This window comes from Nomia melanderi, chromosome 3 (genome assembly GCF_051020985.1).
Source record: "Nomia melanderi isolate GNS246 chromosome 3, iyNomMela1, whole genome shotgun sequence".
NCBI lineage: Eukaryota > Metazoa > Arthropoda > Insecta > Hymenoptera > Halictidae > Nomia > Nomia melanderi.
Window position 1 is genome coordinate 10,968,129 of NC_135001.1, and position 22,471 is coordinate 10,990,599.

At 34.1% G+C, this 22,471-nt stretch overlaps 1 protein-coding gene across 10 annotated transcripts in view; it reads left to right on the forward strand.

Annotated features, from left to right (window-relative positions):
- Positions 1-22,471, forward strand: part of dgo (ankyrin repeat domain containing protein 6 diego) — a 236,197-nt gene that overhangs the window by 52,442 nt on the left and 161,284 nt on the right. For all 10 annotated transcript variants that reach the window (XM_031987614.2, XM_076365390.1, XM_076365387.1 and 7 more), the window contains 2 exons: positions 8,062-8,167; positions 13,994-14,092. In XM_031987614.2, the coding sequence (XP_031843474.1) occupies positions 8,075-8,167; positions 13,994-14,092 (192 nt within the window). In that variant the 5' untranslated portion in view covers positions 8,062-8,074. The remainder of the gene's footprint in view (positions 1-8,061; positions 8,168-13,993; positions 14,093-22,471) is intronic.

Below are 22,471 nucleotides of genomic sequence, written 5' to 3' on the forward strand. Positions count from 1 at the left end.
ATCGAAGGAAGACGCTTTCTATAATAATTAGTGCCTTTGAATGTATAATTGGAAAAAATGGGATGCTTCACGAGCTTTCGTACGAAGAAGCTGCTTTGCTCCTAGCGTCGTCGACCTACGTCTGCCGACTCGTGACGGCGATCCGACATTCTAGTCGATTTTCCGATCGGGATCAAGCGATAAAATAATCAGATCGCAGGATCAACACGACGTCTAGGTACTAGATACCATGTTGTCGCTTGAATTCACTTGAATCCAGTTTTGCTCGACTGTCAGTTCAATCTTTAATGATTACTTCTAGTTTGATATCTGACTTTGACCGTTTGACACCCTGCGAGTTTCGTCACGCTTTGATTAATTAACATTTCTTTCTAGCCAGTTTTATTCGCATCATGGTATTATTTTAATGTCGGATCTTATTTCATTGTTATTTTGAAGTTTGATGATTATAACATACGCGGATGTGTAAAACATAACGGAACACGTGTTTTCGAAATGGGAAGACTAGAATTTAAATAGGAAGTTTATAAGTAGTTGATAAGAAGTAGAAGAAGAGTTGAGATGAAAAGTTGATAAGTAGCTAATAAGACGTAGTTCTAGAGGATAACAAGTGTTATGAGTGCAATTAGTCTGAGAGTCGTTTCAAAAAGAGGTGTATGTATACACAGATGAAAATCAGTTATATTATTTTTTTTACGCTGAAGTTAGTTATACAAGAATTAATTTTGTAACAAAATTTGTTCAGATTGGAATACAAGTTTTTACTAAAAAATTACTAGATTGTAATACTCACACCTATATCCTCTTAGAATCACAAACATAGGCGAGATTTTATCAGAGTTATTTGTGTTTCAAGATAGGTGATATTTCGAAAAATATTTCTTTAAAATATGGAATAAATTCCCTGCAATGTTATCTGAAAAATAACAGAAACTTGATTTTTGAATTCGAATTTTCCAACACTATCATCACCAGTAGAATGACAGTCTTCTTTTTAAGCGGAAAATGCTCGTTATTACTCTTTAAAAGGTTACTGTTTCTCTCCATTGTGATAAAAATAATTTTTAATAACTTGAACAGTTAAATAGATTACTTATTAATGCAATTAATTTGTCTTCTAACTTGTTTATACAAATAGATGTTCTTACACATAACGATTGAATAAGTGTGAATAAATGTTGCAACAGGTTTACATGAAAATTTTACGCTGCGTGTTTGCTGGTAATAACGCAAAAGGTTTTCCTCTGTCCAGACTGGCTTCGATGCAGTTTATATCGTATTCAGAAACTGGTACCATATATTAGGTTTCTCTCTTTTTCTTCTGAAGTTATTAAGCCGCGTTGTTCAGCACGGCGATTGCTTCGGTGAAAGACGTTCCTCCTTTATTGATCACGATGACGTAGGATGGATGGGCGATAATTAAATCGCTGTCGGAACGAGGGAATATCCTTGCGAGGCGCGCTGGCTGCTCGATCTGTATGCAATGCTCGACCAAAATGAACGAAAAGCACGAGACTTTTCAAAAGCAACGATTTCCGTTTGACTAAAACATTCAATTATTACTTTCATTACTTCACATTGTACATAACATTGCTTCCCACTTTCAAATCAACCTTTTTAGTTTTAGCCTTTCTCTCTTATAAAATTTTCGATACTTTTTCGACGGAGATGAAGGAAGGAACTTAAATGGCGCATAAAAAATATCGCAACGCAAAAAATTCGAAATTGAAAATGTACGATCGTATTCGTTAACGCGTATCTCTGAGGCAATTAAAGATAATGTTTACAATTCATTAATGAAGATTTATTTTCGATGAATCTTTATTATGTCCAATTAGATTAAGGTGTTTTTATGCCTTATCGACGAGCGATCTGTGTTACACAAGCGCCACAGGATCGATTTCTCAAGTCTCATTTAATGAGGATCGAACGATGAGTAATTAACATCCACCGTTATTCGCTGTACGAACATTTAGCTGGATGTACAGCGGTAGACAAAAGTATTGCTACAATATGCAATTATCATTTATGCCTACCGAAATGATTGCTTCTGCCATTTTCTACGCGTCGATGTTCATGCACGTTTGCACGGATTTAGCGTTTCGTTTTGTACTTGGACTTTTTCAGTTTTCCTCGACATTTATTAATGTGTTTTGTAAATTGACACGCTAAATGAACTTCCGAGCTACCAGGATATTAATTGAAATAATTACTAGAACATAATTCTTTGATTTAACGTACACAAGATGGTATTTCCGTCGTTGAAAATGTATATATTGAAATTTTTATTTTCTGGGCGTTCACTGTTAAATTGTACTCTGTCATTAAAATAACAACTAATGTTTTTGGTAGTGTAGAGCATAAGCATCAACTCACTTGAAGGAAAACCCCAAGAAAAACAAAATAAGAAATCTCACGGAATTTTTAGAAGTAACACACGTAATAAAGAAAACAATAAAATAGAAACGATGGTCGCTAATAACCACAATAGTTGATGCTACCTTAAACTTGATTTGAAAAAAATAAATGTCATGTACACTGTCGGTCAAAAGTTTGGAACCTCTATGTCGGTTACGGAACAAACCTCCATTTTTAAAAACAACATTCACTTGAGAATTTTTGCATATAATGAATATTAAAATTACTTGATGACATTAATAATAATTGTGTCTTTTGGTCAAAGTGATTAACGACACGTAATCATGATATATTCACATTTACTGGTAAATATTAATAATTAGTACTGAAGCCTTTCATAAATTTAATTGAAATATGTTTCGTAATATTGATTGCCCTATTATTTGTCATCGAAACATACACGTCCGCTTTAAAGTTATCTAAAGACACGTAATTTTTATAAATATTTAAATTTTATGATGCATATTTATAATTAATTAATTAATTATCTTTCAACGTGTAGGTTGACATACTTTTTTCATTCTGCTTTCACAAATATTTACAGTCACGGACGTGGTATTTCATGAAAATTATTACATTTACCGTTTGTAATAGTAAATCGTTAATAATCATTAGTTCTAGCGATAATAAAATTTAAGTGAATTTTAATGGAATAAATAATATTCGATTTACTTGTTCCTTCGTTTTTTCTAGGTCAGAAAGCCCTTCTGTTTATAGCTTCTGAACATGTATAATAATTTCCGAAGCCGATACATTGATTTTTTCAAATTTTGTTTTCGGAACTTAACCGCATTGTTAAGCTCTCATGTCTAAACTTGCACATGTGACCCATGGTCGAGAACGTGTTAACTTGCGAATAGAGGTTCATACAAGGGAAGATAACGCAGCAATTATTTCAATAGTTCTAAATGTTTGCATTAGAAATCGCAGGCTATGTAAATACTTTTATTCAGCACTGTAGTTTAATTACGTTGACACGTTACACGGAGATCCGAATGGCAACGGTATTCGAACGGTATCGTTTGCTTTTGTTTCACAGCACACTGCCTTCTGAGCAGAGTGAAATTCCTTTGACTATGTTGTAGATACCACGCGGTTAGCGCTGCACAGTTGGTAAAGAGAAACCGTGCATCATTAATCAACGTCTTACGCTGAAAATTTTACGTTACGTTGATGCACCTGCGTGCACCCGTACACGTGTGTCTACATGACATATCATTTTAATTTACGGCGGCCGCTGTTCGAGAAATTAATAGATCAGAATTTGAAAAATCAAACGCCACGTGAAATAATACGTTTCTTCCTAAATACTCATTGAGTGGTTCTCAAGTTCGTTAGCGCAACATTGTTAGATAGTGTGCTCTGTTATTAATGGTAGCATCGAAAGTAAAAAAGATAATTCGAAAGTATAGAATACATTCGTTTTATTTGAAACTTTCTTTTCGAGAACATTGAAATTAAATATTTGTAGAGTTGCTCGGGTATATAAATGATTCGTATTAATACGTATGACGTAATCGTTGGGAAGTTATTATATACGATAAAAGAATTTTAATGTATAAAAGAAAATTCTTTTCATATGGAAGTACGTTCCCGAGGAAATCCAGTTTGAAATTGTATTGAGGACTTACTGAACTTCTGACAGAATGTTTTCAAATTCGATTTTATTTGAAAATGAATTCTTGTATAGAAAGGTATTATTCTAGATTGTTAACTTATTTTCGTATGTAGGATGATATATAGGTAACGAAAAAAATTTGTTTAAACTTTATTATGAGTTTACTGGTTTAAAGAGATACATTTAAGAGCTCGTAAATATTATAAAATGATTTATTTAGGTTGAAGGGCTAGAGAATGGAAAACAGATATTCTTGTAAATTACAAGGTTTCGTATTCGAAGTTGTGTAATTCTGTACGAATTGTATGACATAGTCGCATTGTTAATATAATATTTCGCACAGATTATATTAATACGATTCTGGTTACAGCAATCGCTGGCCCAGACATTTTTTTATGTTTACGATACAATAAATAAACCATTAAATTTATTTATCGTATTATACGTATAAAACACACTCTCGATGAAACTGAATAGACGTTACGCTAGTAGAGATGAGAACAGTTTGATAGCGGATATGACTCGTATACGCATGCCGTAACTAGCATATAAAATATGGCACAAGAAACTCTTAATATATATCTATGTTCCAATGAAAGGTAATGTGAGCGTTTCCGTATTCTCAGTGTTTGATATCAGCATCCATGAGATGGCAGGATTCAGCACTATTAATTGCTGATTCACCTGGACCATAAAGTAATGATTTATGTATTAATGAGATTACGTTTTATTAGTCCTAGCAGACAAAGCTGGTTTCATGTTTCCCGTTTAAAAAAAATCGACCGACCAATTGCGGGACAATATTATATCAACTAGTCACATAAATCATTAACGGTAACATAATGACGTGTGTTATGCTCAGTTTGCTTTGTAATCCTTATTAATGATTCTTTATATTGCGGATTAAGTTTATTTTCTGTAAAATACTTCAATCTTTTGTAAGTCACTGAAAACGGTCCGAGATTATTCAAACATTCCTGATACAATCGAGTTTATCATCATTTAAGAACCTTTAGGCACTTGCAGGTTTATAAAGTGTAATGTCAGAGATCACGAACTAATAAGAGCTTATACGTTTAGAATGAATAAAAAAAGAGTTATGGACCGTTTTGAAACGTATCTGGTTCTACACAGTGTAATGAATTCTTTGATAGACTGACTACCGGATATTTTCATATGTAAACTGCGAAATTAAATATAAAACAATAGTATTACTGTATATAATATATGTACTCGTATATTCAATTGTATACTTATTTTAACAAATTCTCTGAGTTGTTGCATAATAACTTTTGCCAAGGAAAATATGAATCCATAATAATAAATTTATTTTAATTAAATGTTAGAGGGTAAAAAAGAAAAATATAAAGATTATGAATTTATATTTTATTTAGCGTGAAGCTTATGTTATAAGCGTCGAGAAATTATACACAATGTCTGCTTTCTTGTTTCTTTCATGTAAACTCTCAAAGAAAAAGATAGCACACGTGTGCTATTTCTCTTCACCTTTCCTGTACCATAATTATACCGCCAGAAATTAAAGGTAACACATGTGTGCTATTTTTCTTTAGGAGTGTATGTACATGCGATTATGTTTTTACACAATAAATACGTTCACGGTAATACTGTGTTTATAGAAAAATAGAGGTTAATTACAAACCTAAGGAATCACTAACAAAATACAATAAACTATATAAAAATTCATGTTAGAATTTAGATAAGTGCGTAAAATCATGCCAAATCGTGAAAAGAAGAAAATTAATTTTCTTCCAATTCGTGTAAAATGAGACTAATAATTCCTAGTAAATCAAAATTTTGTAAAAATAATTCGTGTTAAATCAGAATTACGTAATAATGATTCGTGTTAAATCAAAATTATGTTAAAATAATTCGTGTTAAATCAGACCTGGGTTTGGTTTATTATCCTAGGCGATTTTCAGTTAACATTAGTATGAATAATACATGTCATTTAAAATCCAAAACACGTTTAGAATGCATAATTCCATAGGTGCACGAAATTTCGAGTTTAGTTTCATGGGTGACCCAAAATATCTGCAGTGTCCATTGTCCCAGAAAACAATGCCGTCGTGTATCATTGTTCCATCTATAAAATGTACGCGCCTCTTTTCTTCGTCGACACGCCCTTCCCTCCTTTGTAATGAAGATCTGAGCGTATGGTTTATGGATATGATTTCGTGTGTAATATTAATTTAGATGAAGGTGTACATTCCGTTCAGTCGTGACGGAGGTGTCTCACTATGAACAATTGTCTTCGAAGAAACGTACTGTAAATATAGGTAATCTCAATTCTCCGAAATTAAATTATAGATACTAAAAATCGTACGTATTTAAGCGTAGATCATTTCAATGTGTTAATGTTTCTCTTATTTGCAAACAATTGTGCATGCAATAATCAACTCTTTGCTACGTAGAAAGCGTGTTTTGAGTTTACGATAATAGACAATTTCAGATTGCTTAAGGATTCTATTGTCTTTGCGCTTTATTCGGCATTATGTTTTAGTATATAATTTCTTTTTCGTGTATACATATGAAACTCTTAATTTTTAATATTCGGCTAATTTAATTTTATCCTTGCTATAACTTTTTTAGTAGATGGAAATACATACAAAAGAAATTGAAATCATTGTTTAAATCTTCCTTAATTTATTTTAGCAGTTCGTCAGAATGTTTTACTTTTCAATAACTTTTTTCATTTCCTATGCTTTTCTACTGAAAAGAAACAATTCATGATTTAATATCCAATTATTAGAAAGTTATTGGTTCTGTTGAGAACTTACTTTCATTGAAATTATTTCAATGAAAGTGTAAGCAATTTCTAGATCTTTGATAAAATCGACGCATATTCGTATCTTGTTCCTACTTATTCTGAGTTGTGCACATCCTACACATGTGCGAAGTATTTAACCGGTTGACATCCGGCGGAAATTAGAGTTCCTGAGTGTAACTTGCACTAACAAGGGAGCACTTCGAAGTGACATCTACCAATTTTTATGAAATGATTATAGAAAGTAGTTTTCACAAGAATATTTCACACTTATTTCTTTTTATTGTGCATTTTTTATACTGGAGGTGTAAGATAGTCCTCGAAGTTCAGAACAAGAAACATGTTTCTTTCAATATCTTACAAAGTACTGAAGGTATACTAAAATATGAATAATAATATAATCTGTTATACAACTTTGTAAATTGTTATATTTATATAATTCTAATTTATTATATGGATATTATCTAAAACACAATAAAATACAATATATAAAATTTCATAATCTATAAATAATTTTCATATTCCACAATATAATTACCTAAAATATCATGGAAATTTACTCTAATCTCATTTTATATTTTATATTCAACGACACATCTCCGTTTTTTACATTTAACTCAAAAATATTCTCTTTTAAAACGTTCTCTATATTATTTCAGTACAAAAAGGTTTTACATTAATATATACTATACAAATAATATTCACAATACAATTATAAACATCAACGCACAAGCGACAGAAGAATGATTACCCATTATAGCTTATTTAGTTTACAACACGTTAACACACTGCAACAGCGAGTCACTTAAAATTGTGCCTGCATAATTGCATTTGCTATTATATGAATAACGTAAATTCGCTTGATTAAATTCCTTTCTTAACAACATTCACATTCAAAAGAATTCCCTTTAATTTCTAAACCAGAAAGTCTCCTTAAGATAGGAAACAGATGGCTGGCATTTATCGCGCGACATCTCGTTTGAGAAAGAAAGTAACTAAGGCACAAATGAAAGAAACTGGATTGGAATTGGAACGAGTTCGAAGTTACTGATCATCGGTGGGCGGGCGACGTAAATAAATTTAACGAAGTTCTTCGTTAATTCGCTTGCCCTTAACAAGAAACCCGCAGCTATGTCGATGTATCTGACATAACAATCTGAGAAGCAATTCGATGTTGCATGGAAAGCAGCGGTTTGAAGCGAATTCCGTTAAAGCTCATCCATTTCCTGTTCTTTTGCAGATGCGTGGCTGGAATGGCAGAAAAGTTGTGCGAGGCTGCCGCACGTGGCGACGTCGCGCGAGTCGCGCGTCTCCTTGACGAAGATATTAAACCGTTGCCGGATGAGGTGAGTCCATTTCCGCTTATTTATTTCTTTCAGGTGTGCGTCTACCTCTTAATATGTTAACACGTTGACTGCCACGTCGGTCATCGATGACCGAAGCTTTCAAATTACTTGAACGCAATTATAATTTGTCAGATAATTGATGTCGAACGAACATGTTCAATGCAATGAACAGTGAGTGAAATGAGGTCCTCTCGATTTACGTCGTTTTTCAGTTACGTCGCCTCTACGTCGCGCGGTAATCAATTGTTTTTAATCAATATTTCTCACACTACGTGTTTAGTTCTACCTGAATCAGTCTGAAACTTACTTGAATAAAGAATTCGTCGTGCAACAGATTAATTTTATAACGTTTTTATGGGTTAGGTTTTGCTTAGGTTAGATTTTGGTTAACTTTGTAATTTATCTATAATTTGTCTTTAACTTCAGATTATACAGTTCGTACACTATTTAACACGTTCGCTACCAGCGTCACGTATTTGCGACGGCCGTAATCTTATATTTTACGTAATGAAAATCAAATTAATCCTATAGATATTGTTATTAGAAATTATTAACTACGACATTATATTTAGGAACTCAATGACTAGTTTCAGTTCCATTTTTCTAATATTTCGTTTAGAAGATTTATTGGATTGAAGAAAATATGATTGAGGAGACCGTCACCGAAATAACCGCTGGTAGCGAACGTGTTAAGAAGTATCGTATTAATCGAGAATTAAGACCATTATTTACGTACAAAGGCACCCACAGCGTCAGATGTCCTCATCCTTAAATTATATTGTTAAAAAATGAAGTACTATATGTTAACACTATAAGCTTTTTCATTCAACACTGTTAGTAGAAAATCAGATTGTCAGAAATTTAAAAAATAATGGCATCTAGTCGTATCATCCGTCTTTGCCATGGAGATCAGTGATTTCAGAAAATTCATATGCTTAACGGATCTCCAAAGAATAATATCGTAAGAATACTCAGAAGTCCAAAATCGCTTCTTCAAATGTATATCTTCAGTGTATAACTGTGTTACGTAGATAGGGTACTTTGTTAGAACAAATTAAAGAGTGTGTTAACCTTTCACGCAATATGATATTCGTTATAAGTGATTAACACGTCGACTAGCAAACCAGCGTCCATAAAAATTCCACAAGATTGAAGTAATTTATCGCAGCGATGAATCTTCCCATCTCTGTCTGCATCTCACAGAGGCAAAAGAAATTTGTTTCTCTTAATTGAACAGCACAAAAAATGAATTTTCACGTTCTAACGAAATATTGTGTCGCTTGTCTAACGATTAACACAATCGATCGATGCATTAATCCTTTGCGCTCTTATGTCGAGCATGATTCGCATCAGGTGTGCTTCTTTGCCAAGATATTTTTAAAACAGATTATATTATTGTTATTTTCAATATTATTAGTAAGAAGAATCGTTTATACTACTCTCTACAAACTATCTATTTTTTAAAATGCATTTCAAATAAAATATCGTAATAATACAAAAAAAATACAAAAGAAATTCGGAGTGCAAAAGGGTTAACCTTTTCGTTCCGAATAGTACACATAGGTACCGCGAACATTTTAAATGATCGGAAAGCTAGAACACGCCTGAATAAGGAAAAATTGTACCACGTGGAGATCATTGCTTACGGCTGACAGCTTAAGTACTAACTATTATTATTATTATTAGTACTAATCTTATTCAGCGACGAAAGAGTTAAATCGATCGAAATAATAGTGATCGGATAAATTATAAAGTACCCTGAGAAGAGAAATCTCTGACGAAGTGCTCTGAAGAGTTATAATTCGAGATGAACTGATCTTTTCATTTAAGTACACGAGAATACGTCGACACGTTAATGAAAAACGAGGAAGTGCGAGCGTTACGGCAAAATTCGCGACGGATTTACCGTGAAATGATCGTCGCTCGTTTGAATTTTAATTATGGTCGATGAAGTCGTAGATTGATCGAACCAACGGTCTCGCAAAACGGATACGATACTGGACCGGGGAATGTTGTATATTAATTACGTTATGTATTTACATCATCGCTGTGACGGTCGCCGTCGGTGGGAATGCAGATAAGCGTGTTCCGGGCGCATTTGTCAAAATGTTACTCGTGTGCTGGTTGCTAAGCAATCTGTCCGATTATCCATGCGGCCATTACAATTATTTTCTCCTTAATTGCGCCGATGAAATTAATCGTCGTATGAGTTTTTCTTCGCCGCTGGCGACCCTCGGACTGAAATGCTTTATCGCGCTCAACTGGCGAAGCTACTCCCGTGATATATTGATAACGAGTAACCGGAATGTTTCGGATAATGGAACAAGCTTGGGCATTCTTCTAGTTGCGTCGAATGAAATTGTTATATTTCGGGTTATAGTATCGTATGCTGAACGAATTCTTGTTTGTTGTTCGTTTCGTCTGGATAATTGTTATTACCAATGAATTACTGTACCTATATATTGAAATAATTTATTCGATTAAGTAAATCATTCGAATTACAACGGGAATGACGTTGATTGAATTTCTACTGTAACACTGCGAAATTCCAATAGAAGATACTTCCAATAAAATCTTTTAAACGAAATATTGAAATAATGAAACTGAAACAGGTCATTGAGTTTCTAAATATAATGTCGTGGCTTATAACCTTAAATAACAATATCTATAGGGTTCATTCCATTATCTTATGTAAAATATGGGATTGTGATCGTCAGAAACATATGACGTTGGTAGCGAACGTGTAAACACATTGTTGACCGGTAATTTTACGCGTAGCTAACCCATGTCATCAGTTACTATTCCGTAATTAAATATGAAACAACCTAAATAAACTTCAATACACTTTATTTATACATAGTGAACTGAAATGAAACTTTGGGTGTATTTTTTATATATCTTTGAATATTTTGCGTTTGCAATATTCTATATTGTTCTGCGTATCAAAAATTGAAATAAACAAGCAAATTTGATTCATTGAAGTAAACGCGAGTTAACTCGTGACCGGTGAACAACATGTTGAAAACTTGTGTCACTCGCGTGACATGATAGTGAAAGTGTTAAACAATGAAATCGTCTTAATTTACCGTTGGATTAAGAGTTACAGCATCAACGATAAGATATTGCCTGTACATCAAAATGTAGTTAAGTGTTTCCAGTGGAAGCGTTCGGCTCTATGAAATTATAAGGCTGGTTTCAGCGGAATTTATGTTTTCTGTTTGTCCCTTTTTTTCTAAGCGTGATTTATCCTCGCAAATATTTATTATTTGATGTATTGCATTTCCTGTAACGAAAGTGCACGGGTACGGTGCAGGTACATACGCGGTACTTCTTCATTAACACGCGAGCCGGCTCGCTCTATTACGTCAGGCAACGAAGCACAGCCTTGCAGGAAATCCGGGCATAGGTTGCTAGAGCGTCGAAATGATGTATGCTGTGATTTGTTAGATTTGCGTAACATATGTTCTTAGGCGCTGCGTAGAAAAATCGGAGTGTTGCGCTCGCATGTTTGTTTCGAAGTAATTCCTCTTACTACTGGAAGCGTTATTCTCTCGGGCTATGGACACTCAAAGCAACGGTGATTAAGACTAAGTGCACTGGCACTTTGTACGTACCAGTTCTTACCGTAACCGGTCAAATCATTGGTTATAAAATAAACGTAAACAAGTTAGACGGCACATGTTTGTTAGTGGAAATAAAGGGAAAGACGAAAATTGGATAATTGTTTAATCCGACTGTATAGGAATTCACGTACGGTTAAACGAACGAAAGAAAACACAGATTTTTAAATCATATTTCGAAACTGGTCGAGGTTCGTTTAGTGTTCATCAGTTACCTACAGTAATAACGCAGTAATTTTCGTAAATGCTTGAAATTCGCAATCCGTCCAAAGATCTTATTTTTCTTTTTACTACGAAATATTTAAAAAATTTATTTTAACACGTTTTGATTCCATGTAGAACCATGTCAATTACATATTAATGGATTAAACTGTATAAATTCCTAATTGATTGGAAATGTGTAAGCTGATCGAAATGAAATAAGAATGTTTAATACTGTAAATAATTGATAGATAAGTATAGTATCGCGCGGATAATTTATAATTGTTTTTATTTATCTTTGCTGTGAAAGGATAGGAGATATAAAGTGATTTATTCATGTGAAAGGTGAATGTACACATACTTCTCCATATATTATCGAAGAATGTAATTAGCACTATTTTTACTGCTCTTCTATATATAACTATAATATACAATATACCAAAAGGTACTTTAATAAAATCTATTTGATGAAATCTAAAATTTAATATTGAATACAATTAGAGACAAAAAAATCAGTCTCCAACAATTCCTTTCATTCACTTTGCATAAATGGTACCACAGGAAGAAAATATTTATTCGCACTTTCTAGATTCTGGCAGAGTAATGAAATTGTCAATTATTGTTAATATTTACGATTCTTGTAGAAGTGTAAATAATAATATGTAGTCTGATGATTTATGTTCTCCGGTACAATTACAGGATTTCGAGTTGAAACTGTCGTCTTTCTTGTCACGGTCGGTAAACTGTTTTCAAGCGTTTTCCTGTCGTGCTTATTAGTATTCCGCATACAAATGCAGGGTGGCGGTGGGGATCAGTCTCAAAAACAAAAGGACGTCCGGGTGCAGATTAGGATTCAAGGATGGTCCTACGGTTGCGTCGTACGCGGACAGGCATCAACCCGTGTCGCTCGAACCACTGTTCGACTAATTAAGGCCGCGTTCAGTCTGATCGCAGCAGCTAATTCGACACGGGGAATAGCGGCGAACTATTAATTACACCGCTAATTGAGTCGCCGATAAATCGCGGAGAATTGATACGCTAGAGCATTTTCGAAAGAGCTTTTCGCAGTTCTACAATTTTCGTATAAAATACGAATACAAGTTCTATTTTATTCATTTGATAGATTTTTATATAGATTTATACGTATATCGATGATATACTATCAAATATAATTAATCGGAAATTAATTTTTCTTGTTAAGTTGTAGGCTTTATTTGCGTATGTTATACACTAACTGATTAATTATAATAAAATAAGAACCATAATGAGGGGTGTAACTTTAGAATGATAGTCCTGGGGTTTTTGTTTAACGTGAGAATAACAATGAATCTTATTTTTAGTACCAAACTATTTTTAACTGATATATGTGCCAAATCTCCAGTTATTTTAAATAATAATGTCAAATAATAATTTTTTTATGTATGATAAGTATATAATATACATGTTTATAAATGTGTGAAGCACATAATGTTACAATAGTATTTTTATAATTTATACAAAAGAAATATCATAGATATTCGTATAACAAGAATTTATTCAGTTTTGTTTAAAATTGTTCCACTTAACTTCAACTTATGTTTCTTACTCATCTTAATCTTATTGTTACTTTTTACTTTTTATTCTTTATAAGAATGAAACAAAACAGTGAGACCATATCAGAATATTAATTAATTTTAAAATAGCCAGTTGTCGTTATTTTAATCTTTTAGCTGTGATGCTCTTTTTAAAAGTGTGTAATCTAGGTAAATGCACATGTAACATTGTGTCACTAGAAGGAAGTGACGATGATTATATTCGTCAAACACAGAACATGTGCACCCGCTGTAAAATTGAATTCAATTATAATTAAATAACTCTACTTTTCCCTTAAATTAATAATGAACTTATTAAAAAAAAATTTACCATTTCTTTAAAACGAGTTTACTCGTCATTCACAACTAACAGGTTGAAAATCTTATTTTGTTGATTTTAATTATGTTCACCGAATGCATCTATTTTTTTACAGAATGGCCGTACTCCTCTTCTGCTGGCAGCAGCAGGCGGTCATGTGAACGTCTGCGAGGCGTTGCTTCAGCGAGAGATCGATGTGAATGCTGCCGACAATGTGAGTAATGTTCACGAACTTCCTTGTCTTCTTCTCGTTTTATTACTTCTCGATCGGAATGATTTAGCCACGAATCTCATGCATCACAGAAATATCATTCACACGATCGTCATTAGAGAAATCATAGGAACGTTTGAAATTTTAGACTCGTGGTGAAGATTTTGAAGAAAATTTAACAGACATAAACATTACTCAATTTTCGTGAATTCAAATGAAATATTATCCTTCTGTTATCAATTATGTTTTAGAGCAACCATAGATATAGAGTATGCCTAGAATCTTTTTTCAATAAATTATGAATCACGAAGTAAGTGTATCGACTATAGGCGAGAAATATATCGTGAGTGAAAGGGCTAATATTATGTCGTAAAACATAAAATATTATTCCAAGTCCGAGTCTAATAATATATTAATAAAACAGAAGGAAGAGATAACCAAGTAGTCATAGAATTTATCTTTCGTAGTATTTTAATAAGATAGGTTCAGTATAAAATGAAGTGGTTTTATTTCGGACCAGTTTTCCTCTGTAAAGGATTAATTTCTTTTAATTACACATGACACGATTTGACAGAGAAATGACTTATGAAATTTTCGTTTTGCGCGTAGCCGTAAAATACGATTGTTAAGCCGCAGCTAACGGTTCCAGAAGCACGGACACTAAATTCTGAAGTGGCGAACAACTCGGACTTGGCTAATAATTCACAAGCCTGGGTGGGTTGTTCCGCATGTCAGTTGCGCAATATATCAAGTACGAATACACCGGCTAATGAACGGTCCAAGGATAATTACTGTATAATTATGGGTTTACGTAGTTGACGAAGGGTGTTCCTCTCGATGCAGTTTTATTCGATAGCTGCATCTGAAATACGCAGATGAAAAAGAGTCCCGCAAGGTATCGATTTGCGAAACGTCGGTACATCAACCAGATTATTAATCATATCGATCATTCGTGACTTGATTCCACGAAGAATTACTGATTTTCAAATAAGATAGAGTATGGGGGGATTTAGTATCGAGCCCTAGATACATGATTTTTAATTAGAAAAAAGTCAGGGATTCTTTTTGTAATTTACTCATTTTATGTAATTTAGATAACATGCAATTCCTTGGCTTCCTCATTGCATAACTATAAGGTATGGCATGGTGGTATGCGTTTACGCATAATTAAACGACTATAGATAGCATACATTTACATCATTATTGAATACACCGTATTCCAGTCGGCGAAAAGTTTAGCAATGTCTTTCAGTCGCGATACAATTATATATGTTGTAATTCTGATCATAACTTAATAATAAATTATAGATGTAATTTCATTATTAATGATCATTTTTCTTTTCCTTCTCAATGTTTAAATTCTATTGCATATTATTACTATTATATTCTTTGTTTTTGAAATTAAATACATAATTACAACATTTCAGCAGAAAATACATTTAATTTTAGCTTAATGCTAAAGTCCATCGGACGAACGCTTGTTTCATTTTCGTATAATTTTCACTTTATCTTCTATCTGTATCAATTTCAACGAAATAAATTGCACTCAAACGGAGATTAAAGTCATCTTTATCTATTGTAACAAAAATTCGGCCCTGAAGACGTTAAGGAAAGGTTATACCACATTACCCAGGGAAGAGGAGGCTCCACGTGTATCTGATACCGTAACGAGCGAAGACAATGATTCATTGGAAACATCGAAAAGGCGATCGGGATCATCTTTGTTATCGCGTAAGGAGATCCGGCTAGGGCCCCTAGTCTTCCTGGGGCACAATGCATCCATTGCCGTGGTGACTGACGGCCAATCTTCCCTTTTCCCCTCTCCCAGCCAGCACGTTCGGTTACAGAACACGTTTGGCTAGATCTTGCCAGCAAGGGGTACACCGAGGTGGCTGTATTTAGACTCGGTCTACGGCGCCGCTGGGCGGCTAGGGGATATTCGTACTAAATTCTCGTGGATATCTTCTTGCCAAGCCGCATACCACGACAGAAATCGTGTCTTCCTGTCCGTCCTGGCTTTTTTTTAACCCCTTGCCTTACAATAACGCGTCAGATACGTGGTGCAGATTTCAAACAGAATTGAACTAGCATGAACGTTTGCTCGATCCTTTTCAATTCAAATTAAATATTCTTCTTCTGTTATCAATTATTACACTTTGGAGCAAATATTGATATAGTATATGCTTATAATTTTGTTTTTTTCCTTAATAAATCATTAATGACAAAGTAATTGTATCGATCGTAGTGGAGTGAAGTAAACCGTAGAGCAAGGGGTTAACACTGAAACTACCAAGCAGTTAGAATGATTTATCTCTGATTTCTTGTGAAAATGAGAACAATAGGTTTTTTGATTCGGTGGGTGTCTTAATCTTGTATCTGTACGGATTCACAGATTTAATTTGAAATTTTTCGCAAAAACGTCTTCATAATCCAAATATTTACAGAATAAAAATTCTCAAGTGGGTCAGTATGACCCGTCCGGTAGTTTTCGTGATCATCTTTTTCATTGCCGCTGATTAATCGAGCATTTTGAGAGAACGGCAAGCAAAGGAAACCGATAACGTTGGCGGGTTGCGCTAGCTTTCTTGGTATGCTCGCTGAACGTAAAGATAAGTCAACGGTTACGAGCCTCACGGGCTTCGGTCGGGAAGAAGTTTATAATAAGGGGAACTTCCTTTGAGGAGAGATGGTAATAAGCTGGATATTTTGTTTCGCCGAGAATGCTAATTGTAATTGAGCCACATGCGGGGGTCAGCGTGGGGTTAATTTTATTTGGAAAGGGAGAGATAGGTGGGAAGATTGCGCACCGTGTTTTATAACGCGCGCTGTAATGAAGGGACGGAAGGTTCTCCGTGGAAAAGTCGAATGAAGTATGTGGAATAACGTATTTTTCATCTGGAACTTCGTTAGTTAGGGAATACAGTTCAACTTCGCTTCGAAATTGTAATCTTATTTTGATGAATTCTGTGTTTAATAATACTTGTTAAGCGCAGACATTTACTCAGTGCCCTTCCATTTAATTAATTGCAAGTTTATTTGAAATGAAAACATTTAAAACGTGAATTTAAGAATTCATTTTTGCTTGGTACTAGATGGAACGAAGTTGTCGAATGTAATGGCGAATACTTTCAGAATTGAAGGATGTGCGATTTGTTTGGGAATTTATTTTCAAAATATACAATTCCACATGTAACTTTACCCTGAAACAAAGTTTTGACCTGAAACTCTGAGTACCCTGAGACAGTTGATCCTTATTTCAGTTAACTGAAAAAAACATGAGATTAATAAATAACATCGTTGTTATTCATCTCAATACGAGTAATCTGAAAACAGAATTCAATACACCATTCCATTAGGAAAAACATGATAATTTCGATTTGCTTCCATATCAAATAATTAATTTCCTGTTTCATTGAATAATACAATAAGAGAAAGAATGAAATCGAAGCTCGTCGTTGTTCCACAGGAAATAATTCTCGATACTTTCTTTGGATCGCCCTATCTGATACTTGTTCGCCAAAGGACAATTGAGCCACTCATTGAACAAATCGATTAACTCCACAAAACTGAAAGTAGAGAAAAGTAATGTACATGGATTTTCAAAATTTCCCTTCAAATGTAAAATCAAAATTTCCCTTCAAAACTAATTTATTTCGCTGAATTATTCGTTATACTACGGTTCTAGGGTAACGTGCGCATTTTAGTTCGAAAGGTCAATCGATTTCATGATCCGCACAACACAATTCCTGGCTTCGACAGTTTTTCGTTACCGGGAATACACAGTATCAGCTTATGGAGACCGGGATAAGCGTTCCTTTTGTCTGCATAAGGCAGTCCGGCGAAGTGCAATGGCACACGGTACGTGGCCTCTGGTATCTGCAAATGAAAGTTCGATATTTATTGGTGAACGACGAAGAAATGCGCAAGCGGCCCCTGTCTATGCCCTTTCCGATACGCTTCCACGTGCGCTGCCGGGATTATGGAAACTCGCGGGACATTATGCCGCGCTTTCACGGAACCTCCGCTGTTTTTTCGTCTTTTAAAAGATGACGCGCGAACTGGTCGGTCTCCGGTAAATTAGCACCCGACGAGTTTAACGTGTTCACCGCTGCTTTAGGCGTGTACGGGTGACACAATTCTTTACCTAGATTTAACCAGTTAATTGCGTTCGACGAGTATACACGTCATCTTAAAGCTTGAATGTTACTAATTCTTTCAACGATGAATTCTTTATTTTTGCAAAAAAACCTGTAATTATTTTTGGTTTTCTTTCAGTTTTCGTTAAAATATACCCTAGCTGCATTCGTCCTGCGTTTGATGAGTACACGTTTCATTGTTTGATTTTATTGCGTGCACAATGAAAGATTTTTGAAACTAAATTACACCGTTAACGGGTTAAGAGTTCCTTTTTATGGTACTGTAACGAGCGAATTAATTTTTATGGAGATTCTTTGATTTTTATGATTTAAGGAGTTTCGTTGGAATGATAAGAATAATTATAAAAAATGTTGGGTTCCTAGCTTTTGTTCTTTATTCGAATAAATGCTTCGCCTTTATGTTTTCATGGATGCAAACTAGGTAGTGTGTTTATTTTAAGGAGATTGTTAGAATCGCATAAATATTCTGTTTTATGGAGAATTTGGCTTTGAGTCTATTACAAATTGAATTTTGGAGAATTCTTTAAGAAATGAAGTAAAAGATACACGTCACCTGAAAACGTAAAATAATACTAACTTCTTCAACTATTAATTATTTATTTTTTCGGATAAACGTGTAATTCATTTTCATTTTGATTCGGTATTTTATTTAATATATCTTAGACATTCGCTTTGCGTTTCACGCGTATACTCGGCATGCGTTGATTTTATTACACATCCTACGAGAGATTGTCAAATTGCAATGAATTTACGTAACGTGACGCAGTAACGTTAAAGATCTGCAAAGTTTCACCGTTACTGTTAACTGTTAGAGATGTTCCTTAAAAATGAAGTCATAACTTTTCAAAATATAATACGGGGTTTCAAACTCTTCGTAGATCCGCCGTGAATATCAGAACAAAGTACCGCCAGCTATGCAGCACAAATGAAAGCAAAACTCGAACGTCGGTAAATTGTCGTAAATTTCACGGTTATAAATGCCATTCAAGTATTTCCTCTTGCTGTTTCCTTTGCAGTTCGAGTTTGCATGCGTTGCAAGTCTGTTGCTTGGAAAAATCTTGCTACGGTGTGCGGTTGAAAATGTTCTTGAACATTTCATAATTCTGCGATGTAGCAAGGAAACAAGAAACAAGTTACATGTTAATCACTGCCATAAGCAAGTATTATTTTACTAACGTTCCCAAACTTAATATTAAAATTCTCTAGTCTCCCTCCCTCATTAAATAATATTTAAAAATTCTTTTACAGTATGCTACTAAATTTCTCGGCTTAGGTAATAAAAATACCGTTAAACGCACTTAACCAGTTAATTGCGTTTGACGAGTATACACGTCATCTTAAATCTTGAATCGATACTAATTCTTCCAACGATGAATTATTTATTTTTTCAGGTAAACATGTAATTCTTCTTTGTTTTGTTTTGGTTTTTCGTTAAAATATACGAGAGATTTTTGAAACTGAATTCCGCAGTTAACACGTTAAGGCAGGGACTTCTGAAGTTAAAATACTCCTCTGTGTACAATGCTTATTGCTCTCATTAAAGCCGTTACGATCACCAAATTTGCTCATAACCCAATTAAAATATAATTGATTGTAAATTAATTTACTCGTAAAGAAAGGTAATCAGTTATTTGGACTACACTCGAAGCCACTTAATTACAACCTTTCCACTTTTGTTGTGTACTCGTGTAATTAATTTTTGAGTGCAGTGAATCCACTTAAATGAAATTAATACATAAATCAATATGCTATTAAGAAGTGAATAATCATTATCACCCTTCAATATTTATGAAAATTATTCATTATCTATGATGCAAAAAAATTCATGTCTATATCAATAGAATATAAACTAAACCAAAACTTATAAAATGCATAACCAAATAAAATTTAGTAGATTTCTTTTAAAAATAAAATCGAAATTTTTCATTTTGAGGTGAACAATTTGAAAATAAATTTCTTTTCTACACTCCCTAGTTTCAGAGATATTGTGAAAGAATATACGTTTCAACCCTCAACTTTGAGGGGTATTTTTACCTGTTCAAAGTGAATGTTCGTCGATATTTTCTTGGAATACTATGTTTCACATAAGTTTCATCAAATTTGGCGTGTGCTGGTTGAAAAGGTTCCCCTGTGAGTACAGTTTTATCGATCGCACGGTCTCCGAACAATTTCGAGGGATGCATTGTACGCCGAGTAAATGGGAATAAAATACCAGGAGTTGGACTAGTCGTACTAATTACGATATGATCGGAGAAGATAAAGCGTATCGTTAGAGAAACAAAATCTCCGAATTTATCGCAGCCTGACGTAATATAGTGGTGGAAAGAATGTCGAGAGGTCCAAGGAAGGTGTAGGCTTGTGATGTTATTTAGGAATGGATCCCGAACCCTTGTCGCCTAATAAGTTCCGTAAGCTTCTCGCATTCGTTTAGCCTCGTAATTCTTCAGAACACCATAGTACCCGAACTGGATCTAAAACCTGATGCGACGCAGGATAAATCCGATGAATTTCGACATGGACGCGGCGAGTCGGTCGCTTTGGATAAACTTCGCCCCATGTCCATGTTTCAAGATTCTCTTGTACAATATGTGACACAGAATGAGGCTTGGCTAGTAAAGGATAAATCACCGTATTCTCTCTTTTATTCCATTTTCCAGATTTAAATAATCAAGTACAATTGAAAGCGAACGGTAGGAACTCGGTGTGTTCGGTTATACGTCTTTGGGTTTAAAATGATTATGTATTCTGATTAAAGTATTATGTATTTTATATCCTTTATCGTAAGAAATATATTATGTTCTAGTTGTATGCAACAAGATGCCAATATTTGGTAACAATGTCTTTGATATATAAAATTCATTTACTCTTCATATTTCATCGTTGAAGTCTTGAAACCTTCAAAACATAGAATGATTGTTCTTTTCTTTCTTTATTCAATTTCAAATTCTTTTTCATAACAATTTTTGAACAATATAGAAATCATTGAAATATCTGTTATTCTATTAGGGATAATAAATTACAATGTATTACTTATGAAAGTAGGAACGACTTAAAATTCTTCTATACAACCGCCTTTGATAAAACTACATCATCATTAATAACTAGAAAAAGGAAAAGAATTTGTTCCGTCTTCTGCGTCTACGTTTACTGCGAAGACTGAAGGTGAATAATAAACAAGTCATATTTGATTTATACGAAAAATAAACAAATATTATTTTGATTTATCGAATGCGGTTAAAAAGTTTCATCACGAGTCTAACTCGATGTTATAGGAAAAGGGATCAAGTGAGGAAATTAAATTAAACTAAATAAATAAATTAGCACAGAAACAATGTTCTTACTATATTTATAGAAAAAAGATTACCACTGCACAAAATTATTCATACACGGAACAAGTCAAGGGGTTAAATCATTGCTATTACATAAAGTGTTAATATTATTACATTCGGCTACGCAGTATTTACGGGGACAGGCCGCGGGAAGTAAGGAAGGTAACGGCCGAAGAATAAAAGATGAGCGCGGGAGGGAGAAATTCTCAAAGTTCCGGCGCTTAAGCCGGATAACACCGCACCCTTCGATCCTCCATTCTTCCCGGGGAAGATTTATACGCGCGGCTCGTAAGCCGCGCGTTTTTGAAAGATTCTGCCGGGAGGAATTTGGCAGACGTTCCTCTCCGTGCAATATACCCTGTCCGATACCAGAAGATCTATAATTATGAGAGGCCTGAAAATAGCTCCTTTTCAGAGGAACATAGGCGTTCGTCCACACGATTGCTCTTTTTTCAAACCGGATTTCAACTGTCGGCCCTCTTCATTTGGGATACCCCTTCGGAGCAATGTAGACCTAAAAGCGATTATCATATGACCTTGAAGGGACTTTTTTAATGACTTCGAGTAAATTGGCGGTATAGGAGATCGGGGATCATTGGCATTTTTAGAACAGTCTGAATTTTTTGATAAACGCTAGAATTTGACATTCTTTAGAGTATACATTGTTGCTAGAAAATATTTTGTCATTTATAGTATTTATAGTTGACAACAAAATAGAAGGAAGGAGTATGTGGTGTAGTGTATTGTAATTGTGGCTTTATTAATATAATATTTTCGTTTGATTATGTTAGGTGTTTAGTAATTGGTGTCATAACCACGAGAGGGATTCAAATATTGTATACGAAAAAATAGGTTAAAAACCTGGGATAACGTGTTTTTATTTGAAGCATTGTTCT